The sequence below is a fragment of the Phocoena sinus genome, chromosome 11, assembly GCF_008692025.1.
Source record: "Phocoena sinus isolate mPhoSin1 chromosome 11, mPhoSin1.pri, whole genome shotgun sequence".
Taxonomy (NCBI): Eukaryota; Metazoa; Chordata; class Mammalia; order Artiodactyla; family Phocoenidae; genus Phocoena; species Phocoena sinus.
Window position 1 is genome coordinate 60,361,119 of NC_045773.1, and position 21,027 is coordinate 60,382,145.

Sequence of the window (21,027 nt, forward strand, 5' to 3'; positions counted from 1 at the left end):
TTTTTTGTAAAATAGTTTCCTTTTTGAAGAGTTGTAGATCAGACATGATTCCACGAACAAACAAGGTAAGAAACAAGAGAATGAACCTAAATTAAGGTAAAAAGCTGTACAGGGGTGTGAGCCTTCTGATTGAGTTTTATATTTCTGATCTCATGCTAGTTGAGAATATACATCTGGTTTTGCCAAAGTTCATACAGAAGCCACCCAAAAGATAGAAAGTAGTCATTTCTCTTTCAGCTCTTCTTCGTCATTTCTTTGGAATTGTCTACCTAAAACTTTTGAGTGCTGTCTGGACTACTCACAGAGCTATCATTTCCATCCTATTTAATTCACATGGCGCAGAAGAAATACTCTTGGTTTCTTTGGGTAAACTCTAGGTTGTTTCTTCTGTTAGATGGGTCCAATTATAAAACCATGTGGTCATCGGTGATTAGTTTACCAACCATGTACTCTCTGCTAATAATCCACACACCTGCACACGTGCACGTGCCATCTACATGGTATCCAGTTACCAAATCTAACTGTCCTCATAGCTGTACCTGTGCCAGGCGTGTGCCCTCCCTCTGTGTAGTGTACAGAGACTGTACAGAGAGATCCGTATAGTTCACTGTGGAGCTTTCAGAGTATCCATGGGGGAGGTGCACATTAAGTTCTGCATCACTAGGTCTCACCTCGTTTTTGGAAACTCAAACCTGTCCTCTCTGTAAAGACCCAGTTTACCCATCCACTAAAGTGACTGTAGTGACACTAGGTGGCGCTGTGTTTCCCTCATGTTAGTGACTTGCGGTTCCCCTGTGGTTCTCAGCCTGCTGGTGTTTAGCACCATATAAAGCGGACAGATAGAAGCTCACTGGCTCTAAATCATGTTAAAGCTGTTTATATGGCTTTAGAGTGTACGTAGCATTATAGAATGCCGTTACACATGGGTTACAAATATCTTAACTGTTCCTATCTTGATCTACAGACTTTACTGAGGAAATAGACAAGGAGTAATTTAGCTGATTTCACTTGCCACCTATGAAACCTTTCCTCCTGTATCTGAGGATTGGAGTGTGCCTAGGGGAAGATTTTTTCTTAATGTTAAGCTTGAAATGGGCATAATAATTTACTTTTTAGTAATTAGTCCTTTGGAGTATCTCCCTTTGTGGCTTAAATTTGTCAATGATGTTTGTGATCTAGAAAAGAAGCTGTATCTTCTTGTCAAGAACAGATGGATGCCTTTCAAGTTCTGGTTAAATCATTAAAGTCGTGGATAAAAGAAACCACAGAAAGAGTTCCCATTGTGCAGCCTTCTTCTGGTGCAGAGGATTTAGGGAAATCTTTGGAAGAAACTAAGGTGAATCACTGTCCATGTCTGATAAGAATTTCTCATTTGCTTGTGTTAGGAATGAGAGGTTTCCTTTTATCTAATAGCACATAAGTTAGAGCCTCCTGTATGTACAGTGTATTTTGGTGATATTTGGAAATCATGACGGGTTTAACTGATCCTTTTGAAGAAGGACACAGACTTTCAGTTAATTTGCTTTTTTAAAGAGATGTATTTGTGAGTTGCTGACTGGTCCGAGTTTCTTTCCCCACCACATCTCTACTTAGTTTATTTTTTATACCATTTTTCATAATGTTAGTAAAAGATCCTTCTCTTCAACTCAGCATTTTGCTCTAGTTTGGATATATCACTCTAACCAGTATTTGAAGATGGAAGTTATTTGAATCTCTAGTGTGTGAGTCTTGTCATCTGACTCAGTCATAAAACTTATGACCAGTTATGGCAAGTTTTCCACTGCAAATTTGTGGAGTTGTGTGTCCTTTAAAATTCATTGAAGTTTTGATGATTAAAATTCACTATTAAATGGAATTCTGAATTTCCATTTTTTAAAATTGTTTCTACTGCCTTTTTTTTTTTGTAACTTGGCTGTTACCTAGTACAGTTTTGCAGACTTACAGTTGACAGTTACTTTGGAACCCGGGGCAGCTGGGACTAGCCTGGCTTCCACTGTGGCTGGGAGCAGAATTCAGGATGGACCCCACCCCACTCCTCACTAATAACAGAGTTAACAGTCACTTGGACCATTGGAACAAATAGAGATGCTGTCCTTTTCTTCCATCCCATAAGTCAGAACCCACAATCATCACTGTTTTAAGATATATTTAAGACATTGAATTATAATGTATAACTTGGAAAAGATTACAAAGACTGAAAAATAATGTGTTTTTGTATCTCCAGAAATTACAAGAAAGGTGGAGCTTAAAAACACCAGAGATTCAGAAAGTCAACAACAGTGGGATCTCACTATGTAACCTAATAAGTGCTGTGATGACCCCTGCAAAGGCCATAGCAGCAGTTAAGTCAGGTAAGTGCTTTATTTACATTTGTGGTAAAACCCATTGGGTTTTACCAGTGAATTGGGTCCACCCATGTTGATTTTATTTGTGTATGTTATTTTTAAAAATTAATGCATAAAATAACCTCAGAAACACGAAGGGAAGGTGACAAGAAAGATGGTATCTCTAAACAACCTAAACGCTGCCACGGAAAAGTGTCTGTTCTGGTCAAATTTCAGATCTCTTAGGTTTCATCTTATTAAATACTACAATTTAAAATGTAACCAAATTCATCTGTAAGAATAAGGAACATTATATTGGGGAAGGGGAAAGATCAGATTCCAGTTTGTTTTTACCTGATTGATGGGGATGTAGAAATTCTATCTGAAATCTTTTTTTTTTTTTTAAACTTGTTCAAGTCAAATGATCAACGGCAATGTACATGGCTACGCCCTTCACTCTTTTTTTTTTTTAAAGAAGATGTTAGGGGTAGGAGTTTATTAATTAATTAATTTGTTTTTGTTGTGTTGGGTCTTCATTTCTGTGCGAGGGCTTTCTCTAGTTGTGGCAAGCGGGGGCCACTCTTCATCGCGGTGCGCAGGCCTCTCACTATCGCGGCCTCTCTTTTTGTGGAGCACAGGCTCCAGACGCGCAGGCTCAGTAGTTGTGGCTCACAGGCCTAGTTGCTCCGCGGCATGTGGGATCCTCCCAGACCAGGGCTCGAATCCGTGTCCCCTGCATTAGCAGGCAGATTCTCAACCACTGCGCCACCAGGGAAGCCCCTGAAATCTTTGATAAAGAAATGAGTCTGGTCTCCTGGGAAAGAAGGAAGTAAGGAAAGAAAACAGGTTCTTTTCTGTTGAGTGGACCTCTCTTAATTTCTTCCCATCTGCATTATTCCTTACACTATTCCCAAAGAAAACAGTTCTATACTGTGTTAGCCAGCATGTCTGAATCACAATCTTACTAGGCTTCTCAACAGAAGGGGAGAGTCATGTATAAGTAATGGTTCTAAAATTAAGTTGTGGGTAGAGTTTTAAGTTTAAAACATATTTATATTTGTTGTCACTATCAGGTTTTAAATAATCCAAGAGTAGACCAAAGGCAGATCTCATATTTTTATTCTGAGGGTTTCTGACGATCCTCTGTGGTTTATCTGCCCTGCTCAGCTCCCAGCTGTTCCCATTGTGAGGCTGATGTTGAGCTGGGCCTATCTCCACCCACCGTTTATTCTGCTCTTTTAATCCCATTTCAGGCAATCCTCATAGTATAGTGTGTGATGATCTCTCCTTTCTCTCCTAATCAGATTTCCTGAAATGTCAATGTTTTTTGTTTTTTTTAAAGGTAGGGAATTCTGTGGTGTTTTACATTAGTTCTTCATGCCCATTCTATATTAGTAATAAGTAAAAAGTATTTTTTTCCTACTCTTGACACCTCCCAAGCATGGTAGGAATTAATCTCAAGTATCTAAAGGGTATTTTCACTTCCATCTGAAATGCCACGGTGTGTGTGATTTTTTTTTTTTTTTTAAGGGACAAAACTTTAAGATTCAGATATTTAAATGTTTTTGTTTAGGCTTGTTCGTGTGTGGTTAGTTTAGGGAAATGTTTTTGTGTTTTGGATAGAGAGCCAAGGCATACTAACATGAGAAGGTCTAATTGATTTTTTAATATTCTGGTTATGAAAAAGGAACCGGTGCTAGGTGTTTATGGAATTAAAGAGAAATAATTACTACGGCTCACCAAGTGGTTCCTATTTGCTAGGCAGTAGGGTAACTGTCTTTAATGCCCACAGTGGTCTCGCGAGATACTTGTTATTCTCCCCAGCAGTTTGGTGGGATGGATTCACGTGTGCAGCCTCACAGGGAGTCATTAGTGGCGCTGGGGTTTAAGTTCAGGTGAGACATATGCCAGGGCCCAAGTTCCCCAGCCACTGTACCTCCTTCCTCTATATTGATACAGTAATGGTTTCTTTTACTTTACTTTTAACTTTTCTTTCATGTCTTTTTACCTTATTCCGCCTCCATTAAACCCATGAAAACACTGTAACTACAGCAGACAATTCTCAGTTTCTTAACTTGAGACAGACATTCTTTTGTCTGTCAGGCATTTATGCTTCAAGCAACACACATATTGACCAGTTTCTGTGCTTCAGGGACTGTATCACTAAAATAACTTCAGCTTTAAAGCAACCTTATCCCCAAATTTTCTTATAAATTAATAGTTAATGATTAATGTATATAATATAAAGTTACTGAAACTCTACTGTTTAAGTTGATCATGTTATGACTTTAAAAATAAATTTTATGCAAAAGAGAGGATATAGCTTGATCTTTCAGACCTTCATTTGATTTTGAAATTGAATCATTATTTTACATTTTCAAATAGTAATAACATTTTAAAAGAATTAGTGTTTATGGCGTTTGCTTTAATGCCACCTACTATTAATATATATAAAATACAATAGAAATCTATGATGACTTCAGTTTTAATATTTTTGCAGGTGGAGTAATATTAAATGGTGAAGGAACAGCCATAGATACTCAGGATATTTTGGCAAATAAAGGTAAATGGTGACTTTAAGTGCTTATTGATTAAATTACTTGGTATGGTGTTTTTTTTTGAGAGAGAGAGAAAATCTTTTTAGGGATGAAAAGTAGTTATATCGAAATTTCAAACTTGAATTAAAATGGTATGAGTATAGTCATGTTCTCCATAAATAACATGTTTATATAACATTCCATGCAATTTTGTTCATCTGAACTTAATGAAATCCAGTAATTCAGCTTGGCATTTGGTTTATGTTTCCTTCTTTCGGGTTAATTTGAGATATTTTCTCACTTGGGATAACATTATTTGAGCTATTTTTTTTTAATTTGATGCCTGAGGAATTAATAAGCATCATTTCATGATTTGGGGTTTTTATTCCATTTAAAATATCTATCTCATTTCACTTGTATTATGCAGTGTACCTAAAGTATTTGTCATTAAGTAGCATTGTAAGATGATGTAACATTTTAGTTCTAAAAACTCTATGACTTTATCATAGTAGACTTAATATTGACAAAATAGAAGGAAATAGCACGTGAAACAAATTTTTATTTCTAGAGCTCTAAACACCCTGAAAATGTGTCAATATAATTTTTCTTCTTACGTTTAGGATTAGCGTCCATTAAAAAGGATATGACTGACATAAGCCATGGCTATGAAGATCTTGGCCTCTTACTTAAAGACAAAATAGCCGAACTGAGTACCAAACTCTCCAGATTGCAAAAGGCTCAGGAAGAATCAAGTGCCATGATGCAGTGGTTACAGACAATGAACAACACTGCCACAAAATGGCATCAGGCACCTACACCTACGGACACTGAGGCTGTGAAGAGTCAAGTTGAACAGAACAAGGTATCTTCTGTGGGTCCATTTACCGAAGATGTGAGAGAACAGATTAGCACTCAGAACTGAGCCCTGGGGGTCAGGAGCCCCGTTCTGGTTTCTGGCTCTATAACCTTCAACACATAGTTCGCCAGCTTTGTTGAACATGACTTTTTGTAGAGATTGATGCTAATAGTCACTTATTTTTACACGCAGATGTTATAAAGATGAGTGAGCTGTTGGGTGCAAGCAACTTTGCCACCTTCAAATTAGTTTAAGTCTTGGATTTTAACCAGTACTTATTGGAAAAGATGTATTTAAGGGCTAAGTGTATTAGGAATCTGTTCTGTCCAGTATAAAATAGGGGAGCTCATGCTTTCCCTTTGTTTAATACACGGTATTTCTTGCTACAACTGTCAGGGTTGGGAAAACGGTTTTGCACTTTGGCAATGCTGGCAAAAATGTCTCCAGATGACTAACTTATCTTTGAACTCTGTAACGTGTTGTCCAGAAAAGTGCTTATTTGCTAGTAGTCTCAAATCTTGCAGCTTTTATCAAGACTGATTTTCTGATTAATTACAGTCATACTGATGTCATTTTCCTTTTTTTCCAAAGGGATTTGAGAATACCTTGAAATTCTTTCTAGGTGATGGGATGAGGGTCATTATCTCTGTAGCTCTAGCATTCCTCCTTGGGATTCTGTTATCAGCTAGTTGAGGAATAGTTATGAAGAGGAAAAGAAAATATAATTCACTGCTGAATCCGGTCCTCACTCACTTCAGCCTTTAACAGTGGATTGTTTCCCCTCTTTTGGTCATGTTGGAGAAAAAAGTGCTCTATTGAAATTGTGTTTTTGTCTTTTGATGTTGACATACTTTAATGAAGTTACTTTTTTTATTTCCTTGTTAGTCATTTGAGGCAGAACTGAAGCAAAATGTAAACAAAGTGCAGGAGTTGAAAGACAAGCTGACGGAGCTGCTGGAGGAGAACCCAGACACTCCGGAGGCCCCCAAGTGGAAGCAGATGTTGACGGAAATAGGTATGTTACCACTTACACCAGAGGCCGTGAACAGAAGCACAGTCATTTTTTAAAAATCATAATCTCTATCAGAAAACATCTATCCAGCAATCTCACTGACTTTGGGATTTGCTTTCATGTTTCAGAATCGATCTTTGCATATTCTAAAGTGTCATTTCATATTACATGGTGCTAGGCCTTGGCATATCTTGTGTTTTTCTCACTAAACACAGTAACGAAATTTATGTTTTTGAAGAAGGTAGATACCAGTTAATAGAATGCTGTGTATTGAGTCACATGTTTTCATTATGGTTTATTTTTTACTAGGTTTTGGGTGCTTCTAATTTTTTATGATTTGTTATATTTTAGTGTGGAGAGTCCTTTTTGTTTGTTTGTCTGGAAAAGCTGGGTGCCTTTCTCCACCATGGAGTTCCTGATGGGACCCCACCAGCCCCTGTTTCATGCTGCTGGTCCCTTTCCCAACCAGCCTGAGAAGGCTGCTCCCCACAGGAGTCTGGGGGTTTGCTCTTTACCCAGAGTCCTCCTCCCATCTCCATCCTGTCCCTATAGAAACTGTCCCTCGGAGATGCAGAATTGCCTTCACAAGCCCTGTTATCTTATCACCCCTTTTCCTTATTGTAATGGTATGGGAGTGAGTGTAAGACAGTGACACTCATTTTCCCTACTTCATAGTATTTGGAGAATTCAGTGAGTTAATGTGTGTGCAGCTCAGACAAACAGTATCGGGCACATACTAAGTATGTTTAACTATGACTATCACAAGAATCATTTTACTTTGAATTGTTCCATTATATTTAGCTAAATCTTGTCCTTCCTTTAGAGTCAGATATGCTGTGATAAATTTAGAAGTTTCTAAGTACGTTTTAGTTTAATAAGAGTCATCCTTATACATATAACTGCTTCACTTTGCTGTATACCTGAAACTGACACAACATTGTAAATCAACTATACTCCAGTAAAAGAAAAAGAGTCATCCTAAGAGATCTTAATGTTGAAAGGTGTATTTAATCCAACAGTAGAGACTTCTGTTGCATTATAATTAATTGGGCCCTAATTCAGTGGCTGTCAGAATATCAGAATTACTTGAAGGAATATTTTCTAGACATCTTAGAATAGCGGAGGGAGCGAGGAATGCATATTTCAGAAAAGCTTCCTGATAAGATTTTGATATTTCTCCTTCTCCATTTATGGGTTGAGTTGCATTATCTCATTATCAGATTGTGATTGACTAGAACATGCCGTATAGTGTGACGTTGTTTAGGTAAACGTTTCAGGGGCTGGGCTCTATGAAAAGCAGCTCTTCAGTGCATTACACTAGGTGAAAAAAATCTGTCAGATCAGCTCTTCACACCATCAGTGTTGAGTGACTCATGTGTTGAGAGATGGTCTGTAATTCTGGGCTTCAAGGAGCATGCCATCCTCAGGGCTGGGGGAGCAGGCAGGGCATCCTAGCAGAGGGTGAGACCCAGTGGGATCGTGAAAGCGGGATGGGGCAGGGACAGAGGGGGAGGGATGGAGCATGTGAGCTGTGGGGTCCTTGTGCGCCCAATCTGTTGCGATGAGGACGTGTGATCAGCGGGCAGATGAGGGCTTCCTCTCGGAGGACAGACCTTCTCAGATGAGCACACGAGGGCCCTTTTGTGGGAGACCCTGGAGGTCAAGCAGAGGTCATCAGATTTTGCCATCTAGTTGGTGACGAGTAAATTATTGAGGGGTTTGAGCCCAGAAGTGACATATCCAGTGACATTTAAGGGAAATTATTTTAGAACCAAATTCATTGCAGCTGAGGATCACGAATCGCAGGTAAGCTGGTTAGAAGGCTCTTGGTCTAGGTGTGCAGTTCTGGAAAGGGTGCTCCTGGCAGCAAGAGCAGAGCATCCCCTGGGGACGTGTTAGAAATGCACATTCAGACATCACTTCAGACCTGCTGATCAGTCCCTCCGGGGGTGGGCCCAGCACCTGTGTGACCAGACCCTCTAGGGGTCTCTGATGCAGCTCCAGCTTGAGAAGTACTGGTCTTGGCAAAAGATGGTGAGGACCAATGTGGAGTTGGGTATTGGGAATGGAAGGACTGGGTTTAAGGGTTCGTGATTGAGGATATAGGAGAGTCATGAAAGAACATCCTGAATTATGGCATTTCATGACATGCATGAGAATAACCTTCAAAAGAAGTCTAAAAGTCGGAAAAACCTACCCATTTTGATAGGAATATCGTGAGTTTTTTCCTCCAACATTGAATTTAAGGGGTTGGTGAGATTTCCTATTGTAACTTCTGAGCAGTTGGCTGCTGATGTGTGATTTGCGTAGAAGAGCATGGTTGGGTGTAGATACACACATTTGGGAGTCACTTACCACCTTCTGGTCGTTGAAGGTTTGCTATTAAAGAAAAGGATACATGTTCATTGTTCTAGTGGGTCCGTTCTAGTTGAATAAACAGACTCTGTAGGACTTCTAGAAGGAATGAGGGTTCTCAGGAATATTCCATAATCTACAGCATCTTCCATCAGATTCAGATCTATTTTTCTTACACTTCAGTTGACACAAACCATTGGTACCATAAAATCTGTATCGTTAAATGCAATTAACGCACAGGTTAGTCTTTAATTGACTATGTAAGGAGAGCCCTGTCCTACAATCTTCATAGATACAGTTGTATTAAATGTATAACAAACATCTGGGCTTCCCTGGTGGCGCAGTGGTTGAGGGTCCGCCTGCCGATGCAGGGGACACAGGTTCGTGCCCCGGTCCGGGAAGTTCCCACATGCCGCGGAGCACCTGGGCCCGTGAGCCATGGCAGCTGAGCCTGCACGTCCGGAGCCTGTGCTCCACAACGGGAGAGGCCACAAGAGTGAGAAGCCCGCGTACCGCAAAAAAAAAAAAAAAAAAAATCTGTTTCATCCTTTATCTTGTTTTCTTCTAGATTCTAAGTGGCAAGAGCTCAATCAGTTAACAGTTGATAGACGACAGAAACTGGAAGAATCCTCAAATAATCTAACCCAATTCCAGACCGTGGAGGCTCAGTTAAAACAGTGGCTTGTGGAAAAAGAACTGATGGTCAGTGTCCTTGGGCCCTTGTCGATTGACCCAAATATGCTGAACACACAAAGGCAGCAGGTGCAGGTGAGTCCTACCTGACTTAACAAGACAGATGTTTTCATTAGAAATACATTACCTTGGATGGTATGTGCTCTGCCTGTCTCGGAGGGTTTGTAATGTGTCAGATGCCCACAAGGTACTGTCGTGAGGCTGGCGGGAAACCCCCAGAGAAGCAAAGCTCTGGAGCATCCCTGGAGCATCCCTGAGGGGTCCACCGAGCCCACGAGTATGGTCAGGTCCCTTGATCGTTTCGGTCATATTGTGGTTTGTAGAGACCCTGTTAAAGAGGACTTTCTTTGAAGTATTAATATGATTGCATAAGTAATAACATTTTTATGAGAAACTAGTATATTGTTTAGAAATGACTCCTTTGAGGTTTTATTCATTTTGATTGTGGTAGTAGATAATGAAACTTATAAAGCTCATGCAAAACATCCCTGAGTGGGGGAGACAAAGTAAAAAGAGAAAGAAGAAGGGAAGAAGAGGAGGAACCTTGAAACCTGCAGGGTTAGTTAGACTCATCTAATTATGAGCAGATAAATCCACAGGGGGAGAAACATATGTAAATTGTAAGTCAGACGTAATCGCAGGCACTCCGCTGTGGTCTCGGTGAGCTTTCTTTCTGTGCAGGTGGTGGTTTTGGGGCATGGAAGCTGATCCGTACTCTGAAAATACACAACAGTCTGGGTAGTTGAGTCACATGCTGTCCTAGGCATGTATGTTCTTCATCTGAATAGATGGAAACAACAGATATAAAGAAACATTTGAGGAGAATTAATTATCCATAGTCTCCCAGAGATAGATAAAATATTCTACTAAAAGAAGGACATTTGGGGATCATTCGTTTTATAATGAAAGCCAGTGTGAGCCCGCACGCTCAGAGCGATATGATTTATTGGCTAAATCTTTACAAAAAAGACTGTAAACGTCGATCTTATGTTTAGAAAGAACCTTTGTAAATCAATACACCATGAGTTTGTATATCCTAACACTGTTATCACTGTGTATTTCCTTTGGTGTAAAATGCTATAGAGCATTTAAAAAAATCCTGTAAAAAGAAAAATGCAAATAGGAAGAAATCAAATTGGTGTTAGTGTGATGTAAACTTGTCTAAAAGCAGTGTTTCCCTTTGTGTATGAAAATTTGTACATGAATTTTTGTTCCTTTTCCCCACACTAGCAAAAATATTTATTCTCTTTTGTCTCCCTTGGGGGATATTATTTTAGACAAAATGTTAATCTCTGTGAAGTACCATTGCTCTTTGGATTAGTTTACGATAATTGGACTGCCTTTGAAATAAAAGCTAGGAAAGCAGTAACAAAAATAAAATAAAAACTAGATAATTAACTACCATTTCTGTCTGTTTAGAAACTTAAAGGTATGTTTTCTGTAATTAATTCTCTAGTCATTTGTGTGTTTATTTGCCCTCGTCACCTCTTTACCTTAGATTCTCCTGCAAGAATTTGATACCCGGAAACCTCAGTATGAACAGCTAACAGTGGCTGGTCAGGGCATACTGCACAGACCTGGGGAGCACCCATCCTTCCACGGGATTGTGAAGGAACAGCTAGCAGCTGTGACCCAAAAATGGGACAGCCTCACAGGACAATTGAGGGACAGATGTGACCGGATCGACCATGCCATTGTTAAAAGCACCCAGTATCAAAGCCTGCTGAGAAGCCTTTCTGATAAGCTGGCCGACTTGGATAATAAACTCAGCAGCAGTGTGGCCGGGAGCACACACTCTGACGCGATGAACCAGCAGCTGGAAACAGCCCAGAAAATGAAGCAGGAAATAGAGCAGGAAATGAAGCAGATCAAAGTGGCCCAGGCTCTGGGAGAGGATCTGGCAGCCCTGGTTAAAGAAGAGTACTTGAAAGCTGAACTTAGTCGGCAACTGGAAGGCATCTTAAAATCATTTAAGGATCTTGAACTAAAAGCAGGTTTGTGTGTCTTCTTTGAATGCATGTATTTCCTGGAAATAGGGATCAGTGAACTCCCTATTTCCAAGCTGTTGGGGAAACCAGGCCCCTAAAGTGAACCAGCCCGCAGTGAGAGGTGCATGCAAGGAGGGTAGATTTGGGTTCACATGCACACACAGTGTTGCAGGGGCGGGGAGTTCTGCACAGATGATAGGCGGACCCCCTGCCAGCAAAGTCCACTTCGCATAGGCCCATGGAAACTTCGGGTACTTCAGATTAGTTTTTACAGACTTTCAGACATAGAGAACAGACTTGTGGTTGCCAAGGGGCAGGAGAGGTAGAAGAGAGATGGAGGGGGGGGGTTGGGATTAGCAGATGCAAACTATTAAAAAAATTTTTTTTTATTGAAGTAGAGTTGATTTACAATCTTGTGTTAATTTCTTCTGTACAGCAAAGTGACTCAGTTATACATATATATACATTCTTTTCTAATATTCTTTTCCATTATGGCTTATCGTAGGATATTATATAGAATGGATAACCAACAGGGACCTACCGCATAGCACAGGGAACTCTATTCAGTCTCCTGTGATAAACCAAAATGGAAAAGAATATGAAAAAGAATGTGTATATATGTATAACTGAATCACTTTCCTGTACAGTAGAAAATAACACAACATTGTAAATCAACTATACTTCAATTTTAAAAAACAGTAAATAAAACAAATTGGTTTTTAAAGGTGTCAGTGTTTATGCTATGCGACAGTCTTGTTCCACCAGAAAAGGAGACGACTACAGTTATTAAAAAAGGCTTGGCATCATTTTCTTGATAACAGCTAGTTCGTCTGGCTCCATCATGGAAGCTTTTCCAGAGAAACGTGCGAGAGAGAAGCATTATGCACGATTTCCTCTCTCGCCTGCTGTAGCCATCACTCTGTGGCCGCTGAGCCCAGGATGGTCCAAGGCAGCAGCAGCAGTTCCTGGGCCCGAGAAGGGCAGGCCAGAGGAGAGCCCGTTGGTTGCTGTGTTGTCATTTGCCAAGTAACACTAGGCACTCAGTTTATGTTTTTTAATAATTGATTGGATTTGTTTACTGATCATAGCAACCGTTTCAGACTTAACTCCTTGATTTTGACGTGATATGGATAGCAAACATGAGCTATGATGATTATAGTGATGGTGACTATTGTTAGGAACCCTTTTCCGTGACAGGCATTCAGCTCAGAGCTTTACTTGCACGCACTGTCACCTCATTCCCATGACAGCTTCTATCAGTGTTGCCGGCTCACACTTGGGGAAATGAGGCCCAGAGGTTTAATCGTTCACCCTAGGTCCTCCAGCTCTTGAGAGGCTGAGTTGGGATCCAGACCCATGTTGTCTCCGTGGGCTGCCTTACATTGCCTCCGTGATGGGTAAAAATTACACAGGTGGAGACTTCCCCGGCGGTCCAGTGGTTAAGAGTCCACGCTTCCACTGCAGGGGGCACGGGTTCAGTCCCTAGTTGGGGAACTGAGACCCTGCATGCTGCAGGGCCAAAGGAAAAAAAAATCACACAGGTGGAAAAGTCACATTTAATAAGAGATTGGTTATTGATCAGCATCACCTAGAGCTTTGAACAGTTGTCACTACCTCGCCCTAGGATGGAGGTGGCTCTAGTATCCAGCCTCTGTTGTCTCTTTTCTTGCTGTAGTCCTCACCTCTTGCCCTTCTGCCACCGCCTTTGTCCATAACGTAAGCGCTTTTGTCATTCTCATAGTCAGTGCTAGTAGCCCTTGCGTTCAGATTATTCTGTGTATTTATTTGGTGGTTTTTCTCTTGGCATTTTGCAGATTTATTCAACATTTTGATGTAAAATAAACATGTCTGTGGTTTTATTTTTTAGAGAACCATGTCCAGCATCTTCAGTCAGCCTGTGCCAGCTCTCATCAATTTCAGCAAATGTCTAGAGATTTCCAGGCTTGGCTGGATACCAAGAAGGAAGAACAGAACAAATCTCCCCCGATATCAGCCAAAGTCGAGGTCTTGGAGTCATTAATGAAAGATCAGAAAGACTTCAGGAAAACTTTGACCGCCGAGTCTCACATTTATGAGAAAACCATGGCGGAAGGTGAAAACCTGTTACTAAAAACACAAGGGTCTGAGAAGGTAGCGTTACAGTTACAACTGAACACAATTAAAACCAACTGGGATGGATTTCAGAAGCAGGTGAAAGAAAGAGAAGACAGGGTGAAAGATTCACTGGAAAAAGCTCTCAAGTATAAAGAACATGTGGAGATGCTCCAGCCATGGATAGACAGGTGTCAAAACAGCCTCAAGGAAATAAAGTGTAGCTTGGATCCTGCTGAGACAGAGAAATCTCTTGCCCAGTTAAAGTCTCTGCAGAAGGAGAGGGACCAGCACTTTGGGATGGTGGAACAGCTAAACAGTGCAGCCAGCAGCCTGCTCCGTGTCTGTGAAGTGGACAAAGAGGCGGTGGCAGAGGAGAAGGAATCCCTGCTCCAGAAGATGGACATGGCCACCGAGCAAGTGCACAGGAAGAAATTCTCTCTGGAGAACATGGCCCAGAAATTTAAAGAATTTCAAGAAGTTTCCAAAGAAGCTCAGAGGCAGCTTCAGTGTGCAAAGGAACAGCTAGATATGCACGACTCTCTGGGGCCCCAGGCTCACAGCAGTAAGTCCCTGACTGTGTTGCAGACTCAGCAGAAAGCCCTTCAGACCTTGAAGCCTCAGGTGGATCTGGCCCAGGGGCTCGCCCAGGACCTTGTGGTGGGGGCCTCCGACTCCAAGGGCACCTCCGAGGTTCTCCTCCAAGCAGAAGCCTTAGTCCAGGAGCACAGTGCCCTCAGCCAGCAGGTGGATGAAAAGTGTTCCTTCTTAGAAACCAAGCTTCAGGGCATCGGCCATTTCCAGAACACCATCCGAGAGATGTTTTCTCAGTTTGCGGAGTTTGATGATGAGTTGGACAGCATGGCCCCAGTGGGGAGAGATGTGGAAACGCTGCAGAAGCAAAGGGAGGCTATTAAAGCCTTCTTGGAGAAACTGGAAGCGCTCATCGCAAGCAACACCAATGCCAATAAGACCTGCAAGATGATGCTGGCCACGGAGGAAGCCTCTCCTGACCTGGTCGGCATCAAACGGGACCTGGAGGCTTTAAGCAAACAGTGCAACAAGCTTCGGGACCGTGCACAAGACAGAGAAGAGCAGGTGGAAGGGACCATCACGCGCCTTGAAGAATTCTACAGCAAACTCAAGGAATTTTCTACTCTACTCCAGAAGGCTGAAGAGCATGAGGAGTCTCAAGGCCCTGTTGGCATGGAAACAGAGTTGATTAACCAACAGCTTGATGTGTTCAAGGTAGGGAGTGCTTCCTTTGTACTCTGCGTTTTGGTTATTCAAAGACATTACTGATAGGTATAGAAGGAGATGGCCTATTTTGTAGCATCTTCAAGTAGGATTGTCATGCAGTGTTGGAGCTTAAATGAGCATCCGTGGGCGGAGGGGATATCCAGGTACGTGGGGTGAGTCCAAGCTTCCTGGGGCTTTGGGCCCTCATGGGATAAGGCCTGTGATGAATTAGGAGGTCAAAGGGTGCTTGGAAAGCTGGTGTCTGTTTCTGATGTCACTCACAGCTGCCCTCTGGAGTGACCACGTCCGTGTTTTAAACTCAACCACGGAGGGCCATCCATCACATCAAAAGTGTGTTCTCTTCATGTTTGTGTCCCAGCATTTTCTTTCATGGTGAATTATAGTCTTTTCCTGCTCTTTCCCTTTTTATAGTCTTCTCCTCCTTCTTAATTGAATTTCTTCCCTAAGTTCCTATTTTAAAAGGCAGTGTAGAGTTCCTTGTTGTAATCCTGGCCCCAGACGATTGGGAGTAAATTATTTCTGATGGGACTCTGAGCGCCTTGGGGCTGAGAAATGTGTACCGCCTGGCAGCACCCAGTGATGCCTGATGATGGAGTCGGAGGAGAGGGTGGGCCAGGTCCAGGGTCAGCGATGTGAACCCGCTTAGGGTAGCAGGTGCAGAACTCGCATCTCGTTGGAGAGAGGGTCACCTGCACAGGGAGGGTCCTAGCTGTCCAGCCTTTGCTGCACAGGGCTGACAGGAACCTGTAGGGTTGCAGGGGATCCTGTTCTATTCATGAGGTAAGTTTTACTTTCCAGTAAAGGCTGGTGTGATGCGTGAAGCATCAAATAGGATTAAAATAGAAACAGAATTTGCAAAACAACAAATCATTTCCCAGGAGAAATGAATATAAATCAAATAGACCTCCTGACTTCTGTGCTGTTGTACTTGACAAAGTCTTTCCTTTGTTTCTCTTTCGTGGTGTTATTTTTAGGTGACTGAAGTTTGAAAATTAACTTCAAAGTAGCTTCTTTTTCTTCCTTGTTATATTATGGTTGTTTGCTGTTTATAGAGTGCCTTTGAAGCCCAGTTTCTTCAGGGCTTAAGAATCTGCGGTTCTGTATTTGGGTCTTGATTCTGGAAGGAGAAGGAAGCTGCCTGACTGTTGATTTAACTTCATTGCTCTGTCACACTTTGACACTGTGGTTTGCAAAATAAAGATTTCATATAAGAGAACTGTCTGTTAGAAAAACAAAGTTCTGTGACAGTTGCTGCTTGGAAGACAGGGGGTAGGGGGGTGCTTAGGAGTGAGTCTCTGGAATTTTCTGTGGGACCTGACAAAGCTTGAACACTTCCATGACAGTGATCAGGTGGTCTTTGTACTGATGAAAGTTGAGCATGCTTTTGTGAAACGTTATCATTTCTTTGGGTTTTCTGTGACTTTGTTTAGAAAAAGAGAGCAGGCCTTTATCTCTCTTCACTGCTTCAACTACTTATAGGAAAACGAGCAAAAGTAATAATATCGGTGCTGCTGCTTTGTCCACGCCCCCTCTTTGGGTCCCCAGGCATGAGGACAGTGAAAAACGTGGCTCTGCTTGTGGAGAGGTCTTCGGAAAGGAAGCAAAAGCAAGGGATAGGAGGGGCTCGCTCACACGTTGCTTTGAAATTATTTTGCAAACTGAAAAGCACTAAATAAGCATCGTTACTGTTCATGGTTACACAGATTGCTTTATTTGACTGTGAAGAAAAACAAAGTGATCATGTCTTCTAAAATAAGCCACTTGGCGTGCTGTGTCTATGTGTTTTCTCATTACTTTTTAAGGAGTTGACTGATTTTAATGAAATTCAGTAATAAAGAATATCATGACATACCTTCAGTGTCTTGAGACCCAGTGACTGAAATGAAAGTTTCCAAGTAGACAGTCATCTGCATTTGGTATATGCCAGTGCCATAGGTAAAAAACAATAAGAATATTATGGTAAATAAAGATGCTTACACAATCACTGATTCTGTTCTCTGTGTGTGTGTGTTTGCCAGTGTATGTTCTAAAAACTAACAGTTACAACAGTTAACATTTATTATGGGCTTAGTGTGTGTCAAGCATGACTCTAGACTGTCTTTAATTCTTTTGACAGTCCTGAGAACTGGGTACTATCATTATCCCCATCTTATTGTAAGGAAGCAGAGACCCAGGGAGGGGAAGAGACTTTCCCAAGGTCCCACGGGTAGTAAGTGTCAGAGCCTGGATGTTTTGGTGGCTATAATGCAGTGTTTTGGTCAACTTTATTCATCACGTTGTACATCTTACACTTCTCTGGGAAATTTTCAAATCATCTTTGCTGGAGACTGATTTGGTTGGCCTGAGTAACCAGCCATTGTTGTTGATTTGTTTGTTTTTCTGATTTTTTAAAATTGAAGTATAGTTGATTTACAATATTGTGTTTGTTTCAGGTGTACAGCACAGTGATTCAGTTTTATATATATATGTATATATGTGTGTGTGTGTATATATATATATATATATATATATATATATATATATATATATTCTCTTTCAGATTCTTTTCCCTTATAGGTTATTATATAATACTGAGTATAGTTCCCTGCGCTATACAGAGGTCCTTTTTGTTTATCTATTTTATATATATTAGTGTTTATGTGTTAATCCCAAGTTCCTAATTTATCTCTCACCCCCCTCCACCTTTCCCCTTTGGTAAGCATAAATTTGTTTTCTATGTCTGTGAGTCTCTTTCTGTTTTGTAAATAAGTTCATTTGTATTTTTTTTTAGATTCTGCATAAAAGCAATACCATATGATATTTGTCTTTCTCTGTCTGACTTCACTCAATATGACAATCTCTAGGTCCATTCATGTTGCTGCAAATGGCATTATTTCCTTCTCTTTTATGGCTGAGTAATATTCCTTTGTATATATGTACCAAATCTTTTTTATCCATTCATCTGTCAATCAGCCATTGTTTATTTTAACCCAGAACACCAGGAACGCTCACTTAAGGAATGTGTTCTGTAAAGCCAGCCACTATGATAACAGGAGGTGAATGTGTGTGTGTGTGTGTTGTCTTAGAAATGGATCTCTAGATGTTGTGATGAGGATAATGACAGTTACCACCAGCACCAAACATTTCCTTGTCTTAGTGATTTGTCTTTCTTGATTGAAGTTGTAAATTATCTCAATTCAGATCTTCACTTAGTTTTTGTTGGAGATTAAGCTTTGGTTGGACATTTGTTTTGTTTTGTTTTGTTTTGTTTGTGGTACGAGGGCCTCTCACTGTTGTGGCCCCTCCCGTTGCGGAGCACAGGCTCCGGATGCGCAGGCTCAGCGGCCATGGCTCACGGGCCCAGCCGCTCCGCGGCATGTGGGATCTTCCCGGACCGGGGCATGAACCCGTGTCCCCTGCATCGGCAGGCGGACTCTCAACCACTGCGCCACCAGGGAAGCCCATGGACATTAGTTTTAGCATAATATTTTAGGAAGATTTTTAAATTGCTTTAAGTGGAATAATTTGTCTTGAGTAAAAAACTAGTATTTTGCTATTTTATAGTTTCTAAAAATGAAACAGAAAAGCACCGAAGTACTGGGTGTATTTTCATTACAGACTTCAAAATGCAGTTTGACATGACTCTACCTGGTAGCTTTTGTTTAACCTAATGTCATGGGTAAAATCTTATGACAGGTTTTCATACTATAGAATAAGCTGCCTTCAGAGTCTTTCTGGAGCTTCATAGCTGTTACCCAGTTACTCAGCAGGGGTACGTTATATTCATTGGGAGCATAATGGATTATTTAAACTAGGTAAGACAGACCTCTTGGGTTCCATTCTTTTTTTTTTCCCCCTTAAACTTAACCTAGGAAACAGCAGTTAATGTCCTTGACAGGATAAAATTAATTCATGTTTAATACCAACACAAACATAATGATTGAAAACAAATGCTGTTCTGAACCAAAAGTCCTAATTCACTGTCAGTGAAAGCTATTCGAAGTTTCTGAAAAGAGATTGGTACTACCCTTTATGTTACTTTAGCTAGGTTTTTAAACAATGTGGATTGTTTTCCTACTTCTAAATATTAGTCATTGGATTAAAATGTCTAAAGACTGAGGTATTTTCTATTACTGTTGATAACCCAGAGTACTGTTTTTCTACTTATACTTCCGTATTATTGCATTAAATTCTGTGTACACTGTCATAAATTCCTAGGCAGAAAGGAAAAAGTCCCCCCATCCCTACCTCCTGTTAAAGATTCCTGCTCAAGATTATCTTCAAATCTAAACTACATTATCAGGTAATATTAACGTTTCCACATTTCTATTTTATTTTTCAAAGACATCCCAACTCTGTACAAGGAATAGGTGCCACCCTTCCTATGATGTCATCAACAGCCAATTATCCCCACACTGAATTGATTTCATTTCAGTGAAGAGCACAGAAACTTGATGTTTTAGCGAACATATACAGTCACATCCCAGGTAAATATATGACCCTCCCCAGCTCCATCTAGGCCGTGGTAAAAAGTCTTACCCACAGCCTGCTTACTGTTTTTTCTGGCCACTCTGTTGCTGCTCCAGTTGTCATTCGGTTTGTTCCCACAAATGAACACATCACTGGTACAAGTCTCTCTGAACCAAAGATTTCTAAAAGCAGGGAATTTTTAAGCCGAGTTGAAACCAGAGACAGAGACCGGAACACATGTAACTGTGCTGTGATAAATGTTCTCTGGTCCAGGGGAAGGCAGTGTGGAACCCAGGCATCCTCCTGTGCATGTTGGGTGAACTAGAATGCCAGGCGCCGTGAAGCTGGGGAAGCCGGGAGGTTTGAGTCCTAATTGTAAATGTTATGGCTGAAAAAAATCAATTTCTAAGTATCCTCTTAAGATATTTATTAAATGATCCTACAACAACCTCTGTGATGTCACCATATTTTTAGAGATAAAATTAAACTGTCCAAAGAATGCTTTAATAATGATTTCTCAGTGGCCCGTATTGTTACATAGAGGTCAATGACAAATTGTTCTCTGTTTTTGTCAAAAACAGGAGCAAATTCAGTAAAGCTGTCGCAGAAGAGGTTTTTCTTGGGGAAATATTCTTACTTGACTGGATTTTTGTTAATGAGCCTGTGTTATCAGGGAGGTTTCGTAACACCTTCCTGTGGTATTTTTAAAGGTGACAATGTTTTCACTATAGAAACTGTACTTTGATGCATGGGCTTTGCAGGAAGGTCACATTATTCAGTCAGCTATATCAGAGTGCCTTTAAGATGTTAGGAAGAAAAAAATATCACCTATGCTGGGCAACACAGAAGGCCCACCAAAGCAGAGGCTGCATGAGGCCACTACGATGGCGCTGATGTGATGGCAAGGTTCGTAAGACTCCATGGTCCCACCACACACACCAGCAGAGCCAGTGGGGCCTTCTTCCTACCCCGAAAGGCTGTCCTGGTGGAGAACGTGGCACGAGGGCTCTTTCCATGTTTGCTTCTAACTAACGCCATGCTCTTAGTGTCATGTGGCCTCTTAACTCCTATGGCTTCATTGAAGATCCAGGAGTTAGATGTAGAAAACAAACTTACGGTTACCAAAGGGGAAGAAAGGAGGGAGGGAGGGATAAGTTAGGAGTTTGGGATTAGCAGATACATACTACTATACTATATAAAATGAACAACAGGACTTACTATAGCACAGGGAACTATATTCAATATCTTGTCATAAATGGTATATATATACTATATATATTCAGTTATATGTATATAACTGAATCACTTCTTTGCTGTGCACCTAAAACTAACACAACATTGTAACTCAACTATATTCCAGTTTAAAAAAAAAAAGATCAAGGAGTTCATGTAGGTTGTTCTGAATGCAGTTCCAGCCAGAGATTTTATACCAGGAGATTTTTTGGTGGTTTTGTTGTTAACT

The 21,027-nt window shown here is 40.9% G+C and overlaps 1 protein-coding gene across 14 annotated transcripts in view; it reads left to right on the plus strand.

Annotated features, from left to right (window-relative positions):
• Window positions 1-21,027, plus strand: part of DST (dystonin) — a 508,299-nt gene that overhangs the window by 394,139 nt on the left and 93,133 nt on the right. For all 14 annotated transcript variants that reach the window (XM_032647809.1, XM_032647814.1, XM_032647805.1 and 11 more), the window contains 8 exons: window positions 1,180-1,336; window positions 2,225-2,351; window positions 4,825-4,887; window positions 5,482-5,723; window positions 6,603-6,732; window positions 9,653-9,852; window positions 11,276-11,771; window positions 13,633-15,104. In XM_032647809.1, coding sequence (XP_032503700.1) covers window positions 1,180-1,336; window positions 2,225-2,351; window positions 4,825-4,887; window positions 5,482-5,723; window positions 6,603-6,732; window positions 9,653-9,852; window positions 11,276-11,771; window positions 13,633-15,104 — 2,887 coding nt within the window. The remainder of the gene's footprint in view (window positions 1-1,179; window positions 1,337-2,224; window positions 2,352-4,824; window positions 4,888-5,481; window positions 5,724-6,602; window positions 6,733-9,652; window positions 9,853-11,275; window positions 11,772-13,632; window positions 15,105-21,027) is intronic.